We start from the raw sequence: 21,182 nt of genomic DNA, 5'->3' as shown, positions 1-21,182 counted from the left end.
AGCAAGGCCAGCATTTATTGCCCAGCTAGAGTTGCCCACAAGAGGGTGGCAGTGGTGAGCTGCCTCAAACAGCTGCTGTCTCGTGAAGTTACTCAGCACTGTCAGGTAGGAAACAATGTTCCTTCCAAGCAGTGCAGCAACGAGGAATGTACCACACAGGAACAAAGGCCACACGCAAGCAACATACCTTCAAGATAAACATCCATCTTAAAATGGACAGTACACTGCCACAAGCCTATGCACAAACACAAGTTAGAGGATATTGGTAGAGAGTTCCAAAATTTTGGCCATGCAATAATGGAGGAATGGCATTACGTCCAATTCAGGATGGTTTGTGACATGGAGCTGAATTTGGTCAGACCAGCCAGTTCACATTTGTTTGCAAGGCATAATTTGTTAGAAATTAAGCATTTGTAATTTGAGGAACCCCCTCCCCCTCAACTTCCTAGCCATCTGAAGGAAGATTAAATCTGTAGATGAACATAGCATCCAAGGATGAAATGGGAACAGATGGTCTTAATCTTTTCCTTTCTCCAAAAGCTACTGCAGTGCAAGGATGTCTTTTACAGCAAGAGCACAACCTAATGAGACATTGGAGCCTGAGGCTAGTTTGGGGGGGGGGGGGGGGGGGGGGGGGGGGGGGGAAGAAAAAAAAAAATACATATGCTTCAGTTACATTTGTAGCTTCAAGGCCAGGAAAAGCATTTCAATTTGGTGTCAAATAGAAATTCCTGTTCAAGAGTTTTCTCCCCACTTCACTGCAACCCACCCACCCAACACCCAAACAGGACTAGTGCTTCAATCCATGACAATTTAAGCTCAGGAGTCACTAGAGGTACACAGTTGAAGTCATTGGCAAGAAGCTTGGGAAACTTAGTTGCCTTCCACCATCCAACCCAACTTTGGAAGGGAAAGCCATTACAAAATCCATACTCTAACCACTATTGTAACCAGATAAGTCAACCAGCAAGTCAAGTAATTTGATGTCAGACTGTGAGCGACAAGTTACAATATTAAAGTAAGTATCAGTTGTCTGCACAGTACACAAAATTCTCAATAGGCAGGATCAATTGAAGACACAGTTTTATTTCAATTAATGTGATACATCAATTCCAATTCAGCTTTCTCCTGGGTGGCTGAGGGAGGAGAAATTGTGTAGAGTTGAAATGCATGTCACATATAGGCAAAGCAGTCTACATTCAAATTGTTATATTATACATGATGTCACATTAGCTACTCTCCTCTAGAGAGAGCTTGTCAAACAGGTACTCTCCCATCCCATTCTCAGGAGCTCCCAGACGCTTCAGGTTGGTGATGTAGTCCCCAAGTTGCTTGATCACCTTCACCTGCTCATCCAAATAGTGAGTCTCCAGGAAGTCACACAGCTGGAAGGGAAGAAAAATATGTCATTACATATACACAGTTGCAAGATGCCAGATTTGCAGATCAGTTTTTCTGCAGCCAATTCACACCCCTGCTTTGGAGGGAGATTGTTTTCAGGAAGTGATGTGGTATGTTGCATGAAGTCAGGTTATGGTCAAACACAGCATCTTTTAAAATGAAACTTCTAAGTACTTCATTGGTTATGCAGTTTGGAATGTCCAGAGGCTGTGAAAGATGCTATACAAAACTGACAGGACATCCCAAAACACTAGTGACACTTCAAAAGTACTTGGCTGTGACATAGAAAATGTAGCAATTTGTACACAGCAAGCTCCCACAAACATGGCTGAGAGATTACATATTGGTCAGGACACTTCAATGACCGAGTGCTATGGGATCTTTTACATCCATTCAAGAGGAGAGATGGAGCCTTGGTTTAACATCTCATCTGAATGAGTATCTGACAGTCTAGTATTGGAGCGCAGCACTGGACAGATATTTGCCCCCACAACCTCTTGACCTAGACAGAGTGTTAACAAAGCCAGGGATGAAGTCAAGGTGCATCAGGTTCTTTATTTAACAATCCAGATTTTAGCCAACTGCTAAGCAGTATGTAGGGTCCCTCACGTTGGATCCATACCTTTGGCTACACTAGAATATGATGGTCAGCAAAAAATCTGGCCTTTAATTGGTCCATTTGGTTGATCACTTCAAAGTGAACGAAATTATACACAAGTCTATTAGCGACCCGAATTAGGATGAAGTGAATCTTACATGAGGGTCAGTACGGGTGGTGGCGAGTTGGTGTAGATCCAGAAAACTCTGGTTCACATTCTTCTCCAGACTGAGGGCAACCTGCATTGCCTGTAGACCATTGCTCCACTCATCCCTCTCTGGTTTCTGAAATGGGAAAAGACAGTTATACTGTTGGAAGGTTCAGCTATTTTCACTTAGCCAGTAGCAAGAGATCAGACAGGTGAAGCTGAGCAAAGGATTTTTTTTCCCCCCCCACACTCCCTTCAAGATTTAAAAAATTCTTGCTATAATAAAATTAAAGCAACTTCATTACAGCAGCCATTTCTAACCTTCACATCCTGTAGGAGGATGCGGCCTCCACGCTGATTCTGGAATTTCATCAGCTTTTCTGCATGTTCCTGCTTCTCATGGGAATGATGTTTGAAGAACTGGGAGAAGTTGTTGAGGGAGACATCATCCCGGTCAAAGAAAGACATCTGAAAAGTACAATTCAAATTTCATTCACACAATTGGCCTCAGTTTCCTCTTCAAAAAGGTTAGAACCAAAATTGTCTTCCAATCAGCCTGACTATTCAATAGGAAATCATGTTAAATTCTCAGCCTTGTTTAGACATCTTGACTGGTCTGTAATCAAATATGACTTCTGTTCCAATTGTGAAGATTAGGCAAGTAACAGTGAAACAAACAAAAAAACCATCCAATTCCAAATTGATCACCAAACCTACCAGGATATTTGTAGAAATTTGTTTTCGTTAAGATTTCCATCACAGTCTGATGGAACAGACTTAATGAAATTTTAGCATTTTGCACTAGAACATCTATTCAAATCAAGATTAAACATGAAATAGTAGCTAGAATGCAATTACCAAAAATAAAAATGGGCAACTTTATATAGACACCATGAAAGTAGGAATTAAAAAAACAAGGCATTTCAAATGCAGTATTCACATGCTTGCCAAAAAAAAAAAAAGCCTTTTACTGTACAACAGTTAGGATTGGGCAGAGCTCAAGAAAGGCATCAAATTCTTCAAAGTTAACTGTCAGAGCAAATTCAAGTTTAAAACAAAACATTGATGCAGTAATTATGTTGCTAGACTAGTGAGCCAAAGAACACATGTTCAAATCTGAGTCTAAAAACCAAGAAAAAAAAAGCTGGAAATAACAAAAAGTAACTGCAAAGCTATTAAATTAGCCAACAGGTTCACAAATGACAACTGCTACTTTTATCTAGTCTGGTCTATATGTGACTCCAATCCCACAGCAACATGACTGACTCAACTGCCTTCTGACAGTGACTTACTAGGTTGTTAGCAGCTGGCAAGATGGGTAGTAAACACCAGCCACATCAAAACAGTGAAATTTAGCTTTATAAATTAAACTTATAAACACTTTTGCTCTGCATATATCATTCTTGGAGCAATCAATTAACAAACCTATTCTACTGAACACCACTATCACATCTCAATTACAATGATATTGCTACCAAAATTAGGTTGAAAGGACATACTTAGTTAGGACAACAGAAATCAAACATGCAAGAAGTCAAGTTATGTTGAAATAGGAGAAAATTTACTTAATCAGAAGTTATTTTAAACCCAGAGACAACACCCACCAGAGAAAAATAAAGATAGGAGGCAGTAAGTTCCACATTAATCTGCTTGTTGACAGCAGCCTCACAATCCTGGTGATAGTTTTGACAAATCTGAGAGTCCATTTTGGGAATACAGCTCTGAAATTACACCAAAAGAAAACCCTATCTCAAATTTAGGAATAACACCAAATGCCTAAATCTACATACTCAAAGGACTTGAATTTATAGTCCAGGACCCCCAAACCCAGTTTATTAACCAGGAAATGACATCATCAATGATGGCTGACCACTCGTTAATCAATTGAACAGCTGCCATGGCCAAGGATTCCAATCAACACAGGGTTGAATTTGGGACCCAGGGGCCAATCAGAATGTTGAAGGCAAGGCTCCTTTGATTGACAACTCAACCATGATGTAATTGCTTATTTGATCTTTGACCTCCCTCAAAGGTGCAAACTCCAAAAAATGTCTCGACCTAAAAATGGCAATAAAATATACACCAGAACCTCATTTTGGCAGTTATGGGGAGGTATTAAAACAAACTTGATGCAGATCTGTAAAGTTACATTAGTTTGTTACTCTGAGAGACTCCCTATCCTAACTTTTAAATGGCAGTGTTGGGATTCCATTGGAAAATAGAGACATCATTTGCAGAAAACATGGTTCTATGAGTATACAGCAACAGAAATAATGTGCTTGTGGGTCAACCAATGTAGGTATCTGATGATAGGTTGACATCTGATGACTTTGTGACCCATTCAGAACCTCTTGCAATCACCTTGAGGATTCCCTGGGTTGTAGGGAGGCCAGTTTGAAAAGCAATGCCCTAAAGTGCTGAGTGTCTCAGCTACCTGGTAGGCCTCAGGCCCCCTTGTCTAATCTCCCCAGGAATCAGTTGCTGGATGCATATCACGTGCCTGCCATTGTATTATCCCTATATTCAGTCTTTAATTGTATCAACAACCATCTACTCTTAAGAATGTTTCTGACGAGATTGTTTCTGGTACTGTTTACATAGAATTACATCGAATGTAGAGCAGAAAAACTGGCTACTCGACTCAACTGGTTATCGCTAGCATTTATGCTCCACATGTGTCCCCTCCTACCCTACAGTTGATATTATTAAACATAAAACAAACTGAAACGACCTTCAATGGTGGATTTGTGGCCTATATGGTACTGGAGAATTGAAGATAACCAGTCAATTAAAAGGCATGATCAAAGACTTGACAGACAGATTGGCGGAAGCAAGTTACGTTTGTTCAATCGTTGTTTCAAATACCAGGTTGCAGTTTAGTCCCATCCTGTTGGATTCACTTATAATTTTGGATATTATACTGTTCAGTATATTCAATGACTGAGAATCCACAGACTCTGGGGTAGAGAATTCCAAAGATTCACAATCTTCTAAAATGAAGAAATCTCTCGTCATCTCGGTCCTAAATGGCAGACCCCTTATCCTGAGACTAAGACCCTTAGTTCTAGACTCTCAACCAGGGAAAACAGCCTCCCAGCATTTACCCTGTTAAGCCCTCTAAGAATGTTATACCTTTCAATGAGATCACCTCCCATTCTACTAAACACCAGAGAATATAAGTCCATTTAATTCAATCATCCTTCATAGGGCAGCCTAAAGCATGGCTACCCGACCAGATCCGACGACATGCATTGGGTTGGGGTCGGGTCGGGTCTCTCTTCTTAGTCCAGCATTCGGGCTCGGGCCAGGTCGGGCTGGACGTGGACGGCGCTGCCTTGCTCCGGGTAGTAATCTTCAAATGAACGTTCAGGACGTCAAGGCGGGAAACGTACAGTCTGGACTCCATACTCTGCAGTAAAGCCTGGCTACCCGACCAAACCCGACTACATGTGTCAGGTTGGGGTCGGGCATTTAAAAAAATTAAAGGACTCGGGCCCGGGTCGGGTTCGGGTTCGCTGTTGTCGGGTCGGGTTTTAATTTTATACCCAAGCCAGGCCTTAGGACAGCCCTCAAATCCCAGGAATCAATCTAGTGAAACTTTGTTGCCTGCACCCACCATCCCCCCCGCACCCCGCCACAAGGCAAATATATCCTTTCTCAGATAAAGAGACCAAAACTGGCAACAGTCTTTCAGGTGAGGTCTCACCAGAGCCCTATATAATAGCAGCAAGACTTCCTTACTCTTGTATTCCAACTCCCTTGCAATAAAGGCAACTATACCATTTCCTAATTGCTTGCATGTTAACTCTCTGCTTTTTTTGTACAAGGACCTCCCTCTGAACATCAATATATATTACTCTCTCACCTCTTAAAAATTATTCTGCTTTTCCATTCTTCCTACCATCATGGATAATTTCATACTTCCCCACATTACACTTCACTTGTCACCTTCTTAGCCAATCACTTAACCTGTTTATATCCCTTCGCAGTCTCTTTGCGTCCTCCTCACTGCTTACTTTCCTGCCTAGCTTTGTATCATCAGCAAACTTGGATACATTAAACTCAGTCCCCTCATCTAGGTGATGGATATAGACTGCAAATAGCTGAGGCTCAAGCACTGAATGCAACACTCCACTAGTTATGCCCTACCATCCCATTTATTCCTGCTCTGTTTTCTGTCCGTTAACCAATCTGCGATTCATGCTAAAATATTACACCCAATCCCATGAGCCCTAATCTCGTAGAACAGCCTTTAATGTGATACCTTATCGAATGCCTTCTGAAAATTCAAATATACTACATGTTCTGGTGCCCCTTATCTACCTGGCTAGTTACACCCTCAAAAAACTCTAATAGGTTTGCCAAACACAGTTTTCTTTTTCTAAACCATGTTGCCTCTGCTTAATCATATTGTGATTTTCCAAGTGCCCTGTTACCAGATCCTTCGTAATCAATGCTAGCATTTCCCAACGACTGATGTCAGGCTAACTGGTCTTTAATACCCTTAATGTTTTCTCTCTCCCTCCTTTCTTCAACCGCAGGGCTACATTTGCTACCTTCCAATCTATGGGGATCATTCTGGAATCTAGGGAATTCTGGAAAATCAAGACTAACGCGTCCACTATTTCTGCAGCCAGTTTCTTTAACATGCTAGGCGGTCAGGTCCTGGGGACTTTGCTGGCTTTTAGTCCCATTAATTTCTATGGTAATTTTTCTTTACTAATATTCATTATTTAAGTTCCTTACCTTCATTAGACCCTTGCTTCCCTACAATTTCTGGCATGTTCTTTGTGTCTTCTACTGTGAAGAAAAAACCAGAATATTTAATATCTCTGTCATTTCCCTATTACACATTATAATTTCTCCTCTAAGGGACCCACATTTACTTTCACTAATCTCTTCCTTTTTACATACTTGTGAAATCTCTTACAATCTGTTTTTATATTTCTTCCTAGTTTACCCTCATGTTTTGTTTTCTCCCTCTTTATCAATCTTACGGTCACCCTCCCAATCCTCAGGTTTACTACTCTTTTCGGTAATATTCAATGCTTCCTTTAATCCAATATAACCCATCACTTCTCTAGTTAACCCGGGCTGTACCACTTTTCAAATGGAATGTTTATTCCTCATGGGAATGTATATTTATTGCGAATTGTAAATTATTTGTTTAAATGCTTGCCATTACTTATCTGCCGTCATATCTTTTAATCTAGTTTCCTAATCTACTTTAACCAGCTCAATCCTCATACCTCCCTTTGTTTAAATTTAAGACCTTAGTTTCAGACTTAACCACATCACTCACAATGAAATAATATATTATGATCATTCTTCCCAGAGGATCCTTTGCCATAAAAATTACTAATTAACTCTTTCATTGCACAATATTTGATCTAAAATAGGCTGTTGGTTTCTCAACAAGCTGCTGTGCAATCCTATTACGCTCATGTGCAAGTTCTCTGCCGCGTTTCCAGCAAAGCTATGGCGATAGAAAGTTCAAAAGAAGAAATTTGGGGCCAAGGAGCTGAAATCCTTTCTCAAGGGGTTCCTGGTAGTAAGATCAGCACTTTGAAAAGAAGCTGTCGCACGAAAGACAAAATTAAAGATGAGATGTTTCCTCTACAAACGCTTACTGTGCTTGAAAATAGAACATGACTTAAGGGCCTTTGCAGCTGTGTCCAGTGATTAGCACAGTTGTCAGAAGTGTGGTTACTGAGGTCAGTGAGACTGAGCTGCTCTTTTGAAATGGAACTTAGGGGAAGTGCGGTGACATCCATCAGCCTCTGACAGAAAATGTCCCCGCTGATGCCTACTTACTTTCGGTAGAGCAACTTTGTTCACATCTCACAACAAAACACTGTTGTCAGCAACTCCGTGAATATCTAATTTGGGATTTATTTGTGCTTATTTAAGTGAGGGGTGTTACAACAACAACTTGCATTTACATAGCGCCTATAATGTAGCAAAATGGCCCTAGGCGCTACACAGGAGCTTCACCAGACAAAATAAGGAGATATTAGGCCAGGCTTGCTCAAAGAGGTAGGTTTTTTTTTTAATGGAGGAGAGAGCGAGGCGGAGAGGTTTAGGGAGGCAATTCCGGAGCTTAGGGCCTAAAAGACGGGACGAAGAAAATTGGGGATGTGCAAGAGGTCAGAATTGGAGGAATGCAGTGTTCTCTGAGGGCGCTGTATGCCCAGCCCTGTAAGATGTAAAGTGAGAGGTTGGAGCAAAGTTTGAGAATGTTACAGTTGATGGAGAGAAGTGCAAAGTTGCACCTGAAAATGTATAATTTTATCTCACTGGCAGGTCATAGCAGAAGAGGAAGGTGTAGGCAGTTCAACCGGTCATCAACATTCTCATCATTATGATAGGCATTATCATGATTTTCACTGTCTGTCATTGGGCCAGTGTTGGTTGACTGATCATAAAGTCTGAACTCTGTGGTCATTTTCATAGCAAACTCTTGAAGGTAAGGGACTGAAAATTCCTGGACCAGGGAGGGCATTACAAGAACATAAGCTGTGCAGAGATTGGGAGAGACGGGGCGGGGAGGGGGGGGGGGTGAAATTGGAGTGGAGCATGGTTCCCCCAAAACCCCCACCCATTCATTTTACTGATAATCACTTCTGACGGAGGGTGGAGGGGAAGGGGTGTGGGGGGGAAGGGTGGAGGTCTAGCATTTGAAGAAGAGACAGGATTGGTGGGATGATGCCACCCCTCAGAATCCTTGCCAGTTATGCCTTACCAAGGCCCCTCCCCAAGACAAAGTATTCCTGTGGACCTGTGTGCTGGGATGAGTGAGGGGCGTTGTGGGGGGGGGTGGGGGCACAGTTGCTATTACTAAAGTAACAATGGGCAACTAGAGCTTCTCTTCAAAGGGATTGAACCATAGAGTCATAGAGAGATACAGCACAGAAACAGGACCTTTGGCCCACCGAGTCTGTGCCAACCAACAACCACCCATTTATACTAATCCTACATTAATCCCATATTCCCTACCACAACCCCACAATTCTCCTACCACCTACCTACACTAGGGGCAATTTACAATGGCCAATTTACCTATCAACCTGCAAGTCTTTGGCTGTGGGAGGAAACCGGAGCACCAGGTGGAAACCCACGCAGTCACAGGGAGAACTTGCAAACTCTGCACAGGCAGTACCCAGAATTGAACCCGGGTCCCTGGAGCTGTGAGGCTGCGGTGCTAACCACTGTGCCACCCTGCTAAGCACTGTGCCACTGTGCCACCAGGAGAGGTGGATTCCCCAATGGTGCCTTTCCTGATTCCTCAGATGCCCTCAGAGAACCAGACATGGCACTGGCCTGCAGCCCTTTATGTGAAGGATCCTGCCCCAGGGATTTAGGACAGGGTCAGAGCCAGAGCCAGTTGGACATTGCAACCCACCTCACTGCACTTGAGGTGGCAGAGTGTGACACTGGGAATTGAGAGACCACAGTGTCTGGTATTGCTATGCTCGAAATTATTGTGATGGAGTCACTACTATTCTCCACTGTGACCTGGCAAAATAGCAAAACAAAAGATCCTATAAGTCGGCCTTTACAACAAGGACAAGACACCTTTATAACGCAATTAATCTGTCCTTAACCAAAACACATCTCACTAACCTACATTAATGGCTCAGGAAACACCTTTACATTTGTATCAGTTCTCAACATAACACCAATTGGAAAACTTAATTGTTACGACCAGGTGAGAAAGAGGTCTAGGGTTCCCTTTCCGCCTTCACCTGGTCTTACTGTAACAGGGTTTAATTTTTAAACACACCGTGTTTTAGCTCCCCCCTTGGTGAATCCTTGTTCACCGCTTTCCAATTATAAGGCAAAGAAACCAGCACAAACAGGCTTTCTTAGGTTTAAAGAAGAAAAGATGAAATTTATTCAACTTAAACTCTAATTCGGTTGACGCCTACGGATACACGATGCTCCCATGCTAGCATGCATATGCGATACACACATGCAAATAGAGACAGAAAAGAGCAGAAGAAAAATAAAGTGGAAAGGTTTGAGGCAATATCTGAAGAGTTGTTGTTACAGTTCTTTGAGCTCGCTGTAGAGTCCTTGATTGCAGGTAGATCCTGCTTTTCATTGGGGCCCAGTATTCTTCTTAAACCTTGTTCACTGTAGGAGACTTTTCTCTCTTGGGGTTCATGTGTCTTCAGTGGGTTTTGGAATTCTGTGAGAAAGAGATGGGAGCAGACAGGAGAGGATGTGTCGAGCCAGCCAGGAGAGGTCTTTTCAATTTGGGAGCAAACAGCTTGCTGCAGGCTCTCAGTTCAAAATAACTGTACAATTCAGAAAACCCCAGGTTGCCAAGCAGGTTAGTCATGTGACGAACTGGTCTGACCATGTCCTGGCTCTGTGTATTGTGTGGGCCAGGGAATGGTCCTTTGTCTACAAACACTGTCTGTAAATGTGCAAAATGTCTTTCCAGCCAGGGGCTTGGCAACCCCTTGTCACAGGCCTTCTCTTCTTCCTAGCAACAATTTGAAATTTAATGTCCGTGTGGTGAAATTAATGTGCCTCAATCTTGGCAGGTGGGGGCCTGCATGATGTAATTCTATCTGTGTATGTTGGACTCGAGGTATCACAAAGAACATCCTTGTCCTTCAAACAATCTTTAATTTGATTATTTTCTGGATTAATATTTTTCTGGAGCCCAGAACCATAAATAGCTGCAGGAAAAAAATGGTTTTCCAAGGAAGCACCTGGACACCTCCTCCAGTTGACACATGTACTTTCTGTCTGTGGAACCTTACTTCTTCTTATCATGTTTCTGTCACATTTTTATGTCAACTTTTCCACTATAATTCCCTATATCCATATCGACTGAGTTTCCGTGGATTTGCACACACTGGCTCAGAAATGGGCGCCATTCCTGTCCGTCATGAGAACGATTGCCTCACCGCGATCACGCAGAGGGCGGCCAATTTGCATCATGGAGGCACAGGCCCCCCCCCCCAAATCCTGTGGCGGGTGTGGGATGCGAGTCGCCGAGCACGGCATCTGATGACACCGGAGCAGATGCTGGCGCCATATTTATAAGCCTTCCAGCCCTGCATTCACTCCTGCCTTAGATTCATTGTCAGCTTTGTGCAGCTGAAAACATTGCTGGACTGGTTCCTGGACCGCCCCTCCCCGCCACCCCTGAGGAGGACAGCACAGGATGGCCGAGGCAAGATGAAGGGTGGCCCCGCAGTCCAGTGATTCCTCCCTGCAGATTCTCCTCCAGGCTGCAAAGGAAAAGCGGGAGGTTCTCTACACCAGCGATGGCAAGAAGGGGACCCCATCGTGACCCAGCAATCTTGGGGGTGTTCGCAGAGAACATCAGCAGCTGTGGGATCACCCACCGGAACTGGGTGCAGTGCCAAAAGAGGGTCAACGACCTCCTGCGTTCGGCAAAGGTGAGAGCTCCATACCGCTCTCCTTTTTTTGGGGACTGCATGTAACTACACGGGAAGGTGCGTTACATGGGGACGTGGGGAGGGTGGCACCACCACGGTGATGCTAGAGGAGCTAGGGTATTATCTCATCCCAGCAGATGCATCTTGACCACAGCTCCATGGGCAGGCGTAGCAGCCTCTTGGTGTTCCCTCTGTCGGAGGTGCCGCATCAGACCATCATGCCATGGGGGTCCAAAAATAATGGCGTATGAAACCCATGCCAGGTGACCTGTGGGTCTCCAGGTCGCTGACGATACATAGACAACCCTGCCTTGGCAACTGAGCTTTTCACTTTTCTCTTGGTGGAGTCTCTGATGACCCGCAGAGCCCAATCTTGCTGATAGCCCACCCTCTCGTCCAGCAGTACAAGCGTCCAAACATATCACACTACAGTTTGGTAACCCACTACAGCATCCCCCACACCCAGGCTCATGCCTTGCGGAGGCACCGGGACCGCTAACCCTCTTGTATAGCCCCCGAAACCCCACACCCCTTGCAGAGCACACAGCAACACAGTCCAACAATGGCCTCCGAACTCCCTCATCACCAATGCAGCAATGCTCAAGGCTGCCTCACTGCCATACGGCAATATGGCCTCTCGCTTTGGTGCCGCCAGCTTTTAACGGAACCCAAAGGCTGCCCGCCGTCCACTAAATCAAGAGCAAACTGTTAAATAAAAGATAATGAGATGCAAAAATATTAAAAGCACTCAGCAATTTAAAGTATCTTCCCGTCACATTGTGGAACCAAAGCTGCCTTGGTGCTTTCCCGCTGCTGACAAAATCCAGAACCGGCGGACAGTTCCGACACGACTCTGTTTCCCCCCCACCCCCCACCCACGCCACCAATTCCACTTCAAATGGAATTCTGCCCAGTAGGTTAACACCAAGTGTTGAATTTTAGGGCCCAGCCGAGGCTGGGAACAGAGGTGGAGGGGGCCTGAAAATACCGGAGCCAGCCTGCATGCAGGTTTCCCAACCTCATTCCAGGCGCTGAGGTGGGTTTAGGGCCGAGCAGGATTGCTCGTCCAGTCTATTAGGCTCATTAAGAGCCCTGTTAACCAGAGTTAAAGGAGGACAACTGGGGATTTTCCAGTTGGCCTCCAGTTTCTGACGCGACTATGGGGTCGGGGGGGGGGGGGGGGGGTCGCGGGTGGGGGTGGAAAAGCAGGTGGTTTAACTGCCTGGAGGCGTGCACCCAACAGAAGGTCGGGGGCGGGGCAGCGCTCCAGGCAGGCCTACAGCCTCTAGCTGCCTACCTGGGTGAGGGTGCAGTGAATGGTCGCCCTGTAGAGGGAATCCACCACCGCCCCCCCCCCCCCACCCCCATACCCTCCACCCAGCCCCCACTGTGGTGGTGGCTTGGCTGCTTTTTATCGAAACTTTTGAAAAGGTTGGTGAGACGACGCCTCCATGTTGAAGCGCCCTCTCAGTTACTTACCCTCTATGGTAGGCTGCTGCTCCTCTCAAACTAGAAGGCCTCTGATAGGCCCTCCAGCTTCGCGAACCTGACCGACACCTCAATTGGACAGGGAAGCTGTCACCATGCCTATTACGGCGGCGCCCCTGTCAAAATCCCAAACAGTGACTGTTTATCTCCTCCAACGAGGGTGGGTACAGGGCCCAGAAACAGTCCTGACTCCTGTTTCCTGTCCCCTGTCCCCGAAGCGAGAGTTCAGCCCCGAGTGTTGTATTTAGGTGAAGTGGAGTGAGGGAGACGGTTGCTGCAGGGTGTGCATGCAAGATTCAGCCCTTATTTTACATCCTATTCTGTGTCATGTTCTTCCCACCCATCGCCCCTGTCCTTGCTGAACTCCATTAGCATCTGGTCTGCACCGATGCCTCACATTTGAAATTCTCACCCATGGGTTTAAATCCCTCCATAGTTTCAGCCCTCCTTATCTTTGTCACTGCCTCCAGCCCGACAACCATCCCCTTGTAGGAAGGAAGATGGACAATCTCCATGGCACCATACCCTACCAACACCTCGCAGGGAGGACGTTATAGGGAATTAACAGATAGTTTTCTATCAAATTACATCAGTGACATGGAGGAAGTCATTTGGATCATTTTTTTCTGACAACAGTTCCTGAATTCTCTCCAGTTTCCTCTTTCCTTTAAACTCAAGCTGGTTTAGGTACCGTAATTCTTTGAAAAAATGTACACATTTGCCGCAGTTGGAAACAGGGCCTCTTTTGGACTGTCTCACTCCGAACTGTTCTACTATATTTGAGATTGCTCTGTTGGTGGGGTCCAGTATTCCCTGATTTAGACTATAGGGATTGTATCCCAAGTATCCGTAACTGGTAGGGGTGGGATAGGTGGGGGTGTTGGGGGTGGGGTGACGCCTCGACTGTCAGCTGACTACATCTGGAAGTCCTGATGCCCACAATTTTATGCCCACTGAATTTGACAGATAGCGGTTTAGGAAATTCGCCTGCTGGGTGAGACCACTCACAATGGCCTTGACACTGTATGAATACACAACAACATGACAAATGTTTCATAACAGCAAGCAACATGGGGCTGAGTGCAGATGGTAGAACAGGTTGGCTCCCTGTCTAGCCTGCTCAGAACACTGAAGAGAAACCCATCGCCATTCTGCTCAAAGCTTCCAAGTGCAGTTCAGGTTTTATCACAAGAGATATCGAATATATACAGGTAGCAAGCAATTAGGAAGGCAAGTGGTAGTTTGTCTTTATTGCAAGGGGATTGGAGTAAAAGAGTAAGGAAGTTTTGCCGCAATTATATAGGGCTTTGATGAAAGTACGCCTGGATTGCTCCGCACAGTTTTAGTCACCTTATCTAAGGAAGGATCTTCTTGCCTTAGAGAGTGCGCAACAAAGGTTCACTAGATCGATTCCTGGGATTAGAGGATTGTCCTATGAGGAGGGATTGAGCAGAGTAGGCCTATATTCTCTGAGGTTTAGAAGAATGAGAGATGATCTCATTAGATTCCTAGAGGGTTTGACTGAGAGGCTGTTTCCCCTGGCGGACGAGTCCAGACTAGGAGTCAGTCTCAGGATAAGAGGCTGGGCCATTTAGGACCGAGATGAGGAGAAATTTCTTCACTCAGAAGGTCGTGAATCTTTGGAATTTTCTACCCCAGAGGGCTGTGGATGCTCAATTGTTGAGTACGTATACAACTGAAATCGTTAGATTCTTGGGTGCTAAGGGAATCAAGGGGTATGGGGATAGTACGAGAAAGTTGAGTTGAGTTGGAAGATCAGCCATGATCTTATTAAATGGCAGAGCAAGTTTGAGGGGCAGAATGGTCTATTCCTGCTCCTAATTCTTCTCTTCCTTAATATAAAAGTTAAGACATGATGATGAACCTATATAAAACCTTAAAATACCTGTTAGTATACTGTGCTCTAGTACTGACTCCACACTATAGGAAGAAGATTGAGGCTTTAGAGAGGGTATTATGCTGAATTCATAGAATGCTGCCTAGGATAGGAAATGTGAATAGGAAGAAAGATTTTTAAAACGGGGTCAACACAGACGGGAGGTGATATGGGAGAGGTATACAATAATTATTACAGGATGAGACAGGGTAGATAGAAGCAGACACTCTCCAATAGTTCAGGGGTCAATAACAGGGGCCATATATACAAAATTAATTGTAACAAATTTAGAACAGGGGGCAGGAGAATGTTCTTTACACAGAGAGTTGTGAGGCTGCCGAATTCACCTCCAGGGTTATTGGCCGAAGCAAAAATTATGCCAACATAGAAGATAAGATTGGACAGGTGGATGAAGTAAAACGAAATGAAAAGACATGGGGACAGGGTGGATAAATGTGATTTCAACTATCTGCTCACGTGGCACATAAATGCCAACATGGACTGGTTGGGCCAAATGGCCTGTTACCATATTGTAATTTCTAATTATCTCCATCAAGCTGTTTAGAGTTCAGTTTGAGTCTTCTGAAGGCCAATCTTTGCAGCTTCTGGAGCCAGCTTGCTGTTCCTCTGTGACTAGTGTACCCAGTCAGTGACTACAAAGGCTCCTTTAAATAGTAAGGTGATCCAAACTTCAGCAAATCCTCCTTTGTAGAATCCGTAAAGAGAACAAAAACACAAGAGTAATTAAGTGCATTCTTTAAATACATCTCTAGTAATTTACTCAATCTTGCAATCTTGAAGTGGACTGAACTCTTTCTAACTCTCCATCATTGTACCATTAATAACGTTTTGTACTATTTCACCATTAATTCAGAAAAAGCTTGTGCCTGCTCATATCTGTTTTCCTATTGGTTCACTCTCGGCTTGTATCTGAGCTATCCCATTGGCTCAGAGTGTAAGCTTAGCTCAGTTGGCAACACTCTCTGAGCCAGAAAATTGTGGAGTTTGTAGTATAAGGGTATCAAAGGTTAATCTTGAGAGAATGTAAAGATTAGTGCCCACCAGGATGAGGTAAGAGATCATGTGGGAGAGACTCGAGAACAGTTACAACGTGGCTTTTGAAGGAGACACATGGGCTAGTGGAGTGTATATAGTTACCATACAATAAAGCTTAATGCTTAAACAGTACAGTCTAAGAACCTCTCTGGCTAGACTCTATATGGTGGTAGCATAGAGAATCAAACAGAGTTCAAACTCAACTCCAGAGATTTGAATAAAAGCAAAATACTGCGGATGCTGGAAATCCGAAATAAAAACAAGAAACGCTGGAAATACTCAGCAGGTCTGGCAGCATCTGTGGAGTGAGAAGCAGAGTTAAATGTTTCAGGTCACTGACCCTTCTTCAGAACAGTTCAATATTGACATGGTCTCTGCTTCAATCACTAATGTGAGGCATTTCACAGTCGCACAGCCCTCTGTTAAGGACATTAGCCCATCAAGTGCCACTGACAAAGTTTATTCGTTCAGATCCTCATGGGCTCTAAGGCTGTTGCTGAGGTACAATCATCCCTCTTTCTGGTTAAAAACCATCGGTGATTGACCTGGCTGCACTAGGTTGTAAACCTTATTTGAGCTGTGACTTTGAGTGTTTGAAGTATATGGAGTTTGAGATATAGGGGTATATTTTAAGACTTGGTGCTCTGGGCACGGAACCTCATGTGATGGAACTGCCTGTTGTGTTTGCAGCCACAGGAAGGATTGAGACCAATTTACAGCTGCACAATTTCTCAGTTGCATTTATATAGCGCCTTAGACAACCTCAGAATGTTCCAAAGCTCTTTACAGTCAGGGAAATATTTTTAAAGTAGTCACTCACTGCTGCAAAGTAGGAAATATGGCAGCCAATTCATGCACATTAAAGTCCCAAAAAACCAGCACTGAAATAAATAACCAGATCATCTGTTTTTTAGGTGTTAATTGAAGGATAGGTGTTGGCCCCGGGAGAACTCCCCTGCTCTTATTCGAAATCGTGCCTTGGGATCTTTTACCGTCATCTGAGAGGGCAGGCGGAGCCTCAGTTTAACATCTCTTCTGAAAGTCAGAACTTCTGACAGTGTCGCACTCCCTCAGTACTGGGCAGAAGAGCTCAAGTCTCTGGAGTGGAGTTTGAAAGCACAGTCGTCTGACTCAGAGGTGAGAGAGCAATCACTGAGTTATGGCTGGCATCTTAGTCCACACAGCTGTTAAAGAAGGAGGTGTTTGCAATTGTATAGCATTGTTCACATGCTAATTGAATGATTTTACAATGTAGTCACTGTCGTTAGAGAGGCAAACACAGCGGATTACTAATGTTAATTGGACCTCCCATTTAACAATTGGTTAAATTGGGGTTTCTCATTGGCTGGCAATACAAAGATATATGTGGGTATACGGGTCTTAGATGAAGTATAGATTCCAAGCAGATCAAGATGCAGTAGAGGAATGGATCTGTACCTAACGATGACTTTTAATATTGATTAATCTTTATAATCTTCTGTTACTTCACATATTTACAATAAAAAGGAGGACTGGTAACCCCTACAGAAGAAACATTCTGGGGTTTTTTGTGCAGTCTATCAATTTTTTTCACAAGTTTATTTAAAGAAAGGTCCTTTTTTCTTATCTGATCTAATTCTACACTTCCCAGTTTTCATAAATGAAGAACAAAACTAAAGGAGAAATAGTAACAAGCGCAAAACTGGCCTCTAGCCTGGCACCAGGCCCCTTTCCTCATCTGGTTGATCACTTTCCAGTTACAGTGAGTGGCTAGGATCTGGAATGTACTGCCTGTGAGTGTGGTGGAGGCAGATTCAATCAGGGCTTTCAAAAGGGAATTGGATAATTATCTGAAGAGAAACAATTTGCATGACTATGGGGAAAGGGCAGGGGAGTGGGACTAGCTGAGTTGCTCTTGCAGACAGCTGGCATGGAACGATGGGCCGATGGGTCTCCTTCTGTGCTGTTACCATTCTATGATTCTATGATTTGTATAACCCACCCAATTTTAATTGATTTCTGTAGGTTCTATAAAGGCTGGGTTATCCTCCCCAACCAGATCTTCACTCAGCCCATGAAAATGTGGACATTAGAATGGCCTACGGTAATATACCTGCACTTCAAGAAAGCTTTCTACAAAGTCTCGCATAAAAGGCTGCAAGACAAGCTTAAGATATTGTGTATACTGAAATCTACCTCATCTTCTGATCAGGGACTTTACAGCCTTCTGGACTCACCATTAAGTTCAACAATTCTAGATTATAACCTCTGGCCCCGTTTTGTTTCATTTTTCTTTGCTGCTTTGGCATTTCTCTCTTATTTCCTTTGCTTTCAGACAGCAGCTATTCAGGATCCTGCCATTCGCACCTCCTCTAGATACATCTTTTGTTTCTTTACAGGTCCCATTACCACTCCCTTTGGCCTTGCACCATGAAACCCATCATTTTAATCTCTCCTGCCCTCCACTCTACCACAGACCTTCCGTTTTGATCTGCTTCCCACCCTCCCCCCTTTCACATGCTCAAAACCTCTTACATTTCTAACTTTTCTCACTTCTGATGAACAGTCGCAGACATGAGACGATGGATAACTCTGTTTGTCTCTCCACAGATGCTGCCAGACCTGCTGAGTATTTCTGGCATTTTAGGCTGTCATTTCAGATTTCCAGCACTTTCTTTTGTGTCTGAAATCTACCTCACTGTCTTTCTCGGGGACGGAGCAATGTGCCTTGTTAGTAATGCAGCATTAAAGATTGGGTAACTATGGTAACTCATTCAACACGTGTTCCGTTCAGTTGCTTTCATGGAGATATTGCATGTCTAAAATTAAACATATTTCTTTCTTATTCCACCTGGGACTGAGGACAGTTAGAATTCTAGAATCCTGGAATGATATAGCAGAGAGAGAGACCATTTGGCCCATCTCATGCTTGCATGGTTCTTTGAAAAAGTTACCCAATTAGACCCACTCATCTGCTAGTTCTATATAGTCCTGCAAACTTTTCAACTTGAATTATCTATCCAGTTCTCTTTTGAAAGTTATTATTGAATCTGCCTACACCTACTTTTCAGGCACCACATTCCACATCATTAACAACTCGCTGCCTAGATATTTTCTTCCTCATGTCACCCTCTGGTTCTTTTACCTTAAATCTATGTCCTTTCGTTACCAACCCTCCTGCCCCTGGAAACAGTTTCTCCTCATTTACTCGACCAAAACCCTTTGAAATGATTTTGGACATCTCTGTCAAATCTCCCCTTAACTTTCTCTGCTGCATGGAGAACAACCCCAGTTTCTCTGCTCCCTCCATCTAATTGAAGTCTTTAATCCCCGGCACCTTTCTCATACACCTCCTCCGCACCCTCCCTAAGGGTGAGGGTGACGGATGGGGGAAGGGTGGTGATGGTGACCGAAAAGCTCTGAGAACAGAATGCAAATGTGGAAAGGTATCATCTCTGCATTGTGAATACAATTCTACCGAGCTCTGCTTTAACCCAACCTTGGTTCATTTTGTTAAGTTCCTTGTTAAGCATTGCTGACAGCGTTGCAATCTGTATTTAGATCAATTCAAAGGTTTATGGTAATTGTTAAAATAAAGAGGGGCCTGAGCTGTAGCAGCTGGAGAGGAAGTGGCTGTGATCTGAGTTGAGGGCCAGTACACACAAAACCTCCAAGCACATGAGGAGCGATTCTGAACACTGCCTCTCTGTCAGAGACAGTGTTTCACAGTGATCACTTACCTATTATTGTCTTTTTCTCTTCCACATTGCCATACATTAGAACTAACGGGAGAAGCTGAGTCAATCATGGAGGATAACCAACTGGGTAAGTAAAATGTTATTTTTCTCTTTGCTGCTAATCGTTACTTCTATTATTGGACCAGTTGGTTAAGTGTTCTGTCTGGAAGCATTACTGAGACATACAGCACAGAAAAATCCAAAGTTCAATGCCTGGGTTGCCCTCACCTCAATCAGCAGCTACAACCGACCTCAGCGTGTTGGGGCTGTACAATAGGCTTCCCAGCCCCGATCATTATCTTGTGACTCCTACTAGAAGTCATGCCTGTGCGGGCCTCGGGTGGGAAACAATGACCCATTGAATATCAACTGCGATGCACCATGTGGTTGAACAGCCGACAAAGCTTGCAGCTAAAGAACGGCTGCGTGGGTGAGGTACTGGATTGTTGCCTGTCCCTGTGGAGACCAGGATGAGCCAGGAGAGCAGGGGGGAAATTGGAAGGAGCAGGGGAGTTATCTGCGTCCCGTGTCTCGAGAAGCAATTATTCTGAAACTGTTTTACTCCTTGGTTTGCTCCGGGTTTTCTTTCAGCTTTGCAGTTTCCATATTTGTGTTCGCAAGGCTCTAAGAAGCAGGTGCACCAAGTGGGGGGGTGGGGGGGGGGGATCTTGCAAAGACATCCTACTGAACACCTGGACCAACAGTCTAACTGCGAGGGTCAGGTATGGGAAAAAGTGAGGGAAGTTTATCTTGTTTCTCAGGGAGTTCACTCAAACAGCTGTTAGGTTTGGTGAAAGGTTCAAAATATCACAGAACACAACAAAACAAGTCCTGCATTTATATAGAGCTCATCACAATAGTCCAAAATGCTTCACAACCAACTTTAAACAGCAATGAGGTAAATGACTAACTGATGTGTTTTTGACATTGTTTGAAGAATAACTATTGGATAGGACACAGGGGAAGAACTCCCCTGTTCTTATTTGAACAGTATCGTGGGGTCTTTTACATCCACTTGGAAGGACAGGCAGGGTCCTGGTTTAGCATTCCATCTGAAAATTGGCACTTCCGACAGTGCAGCACTCCCTCAGTACTGCACTGGGAGTGTTAGCCCAGATTATGTGCTCAAGTCCTAGGTTGCGGCTTGAATTTACAACCGTCTGACTCAGAAGTGAGAGTTTTACCAATAAGCCCAGGCTCACCTCCTGTTTCATTGAGGAAGTCAAGAGTTAAGGGCAACTTTCTCATACAAAGAGAAATTGAGTTGTGGAATAAGTTAATAAGGAAAGGCATTGTCGCAGAAGGATGCATGGATTAAAAAGAGGTTTCAGGAGGGAGAAGGGATTGAGGTATATGGTGAGAAAGCAGGAACTGGGGTGGATCGCTAAAGATGGACAAGTGTCTATATATCTCTGCCTGGAACGCACAAAGCAAACTTGGTTACTCCTTTCGAGATCGA

General features: G+C 44.1%; 2 protein-coding genes across 8 annotated transcripts in view; one reads left to right on the top strand and one right to left on the bottom strand.

Moving 5' to 3' along the window:
• Positions 1–1,066: 1,066 nt before the first annotated feature.
• LOC137353384 (ferritin, middle subunit-like) lies at positions 1,067–19,967 on the bottom strand. 7 transcript variants are annotated; one of them, XM_068019599.1, is made up of 5 exons: positions 19,952–19,967; positions 6,894–6,947; positions 2,469–2,615; positions 2,158–2,283; positions 1,067–1,385 (listed from the first exon to the last, which is right to left on the bottom strand). In XM_068019599.1, exons 2-5 carry the CDS (start codon positions 6,897–6,899, stop codon positions 1,230–1,232), a joined length of 435 nt encoding a protein of 144 aa, XP_067875700.1. In that variant the 5' UTR covers positions 6,900–6,947; positions 19,952–19,967; the 3' UTR covers positions 1,067–1,229. The 7 variants fall into 7 exon arrangements, with proteins under 7 accessions (XP_067875700.1, XP_067875697.1, XP_067875696.1 ...); XM_068019596.1 differs by lacking the exon at positions 19,952–19,967 and adding an exon at positions 7,778–7,824; XM_068019595.1 differs by lacking the exon at positions 19,952–19,967 and adding an exon at positions 7,450–7,688.
• The window catches only part of LOC137353382 (cytohesin-2-like), a 79,675-nt gene continuing 78,099 nt past the window's right edge, over positions 19,607–21,182 (top strand). The window contains exon 1 of the mRNA XM_068019591.1: positions 19,607–19,811. Coding sequence (XP_067875692.1) covers positions 19,793–19,811 — 19 coding nt within the window. The 5' untranslated portion in view covers positions 19,607–19,792. The remainder of the gene's footprint in view (positions 19,812–21,182) is intronic.

Source organism: Heterodontus francisci, chromosome 41 (genome assembly GCF_036365525.1).
Source record: "Heterodontus francisci isolate sHetFra1 chromosome 41, sHetFra1.hap1, whole genome shotgun sequence".
In the NCBI taxonomy this organism is placed as follows: domain Eukaryota; kingdom Metazoa; phylum Chordata; class Chondrichthyes; order Heterodontiformes; family Heterodontidae; genus Heterodontus; species Heterodontus francisci.
This window is presented reverse-complemented; position numbering and strand designations above follow the sequence as displayed.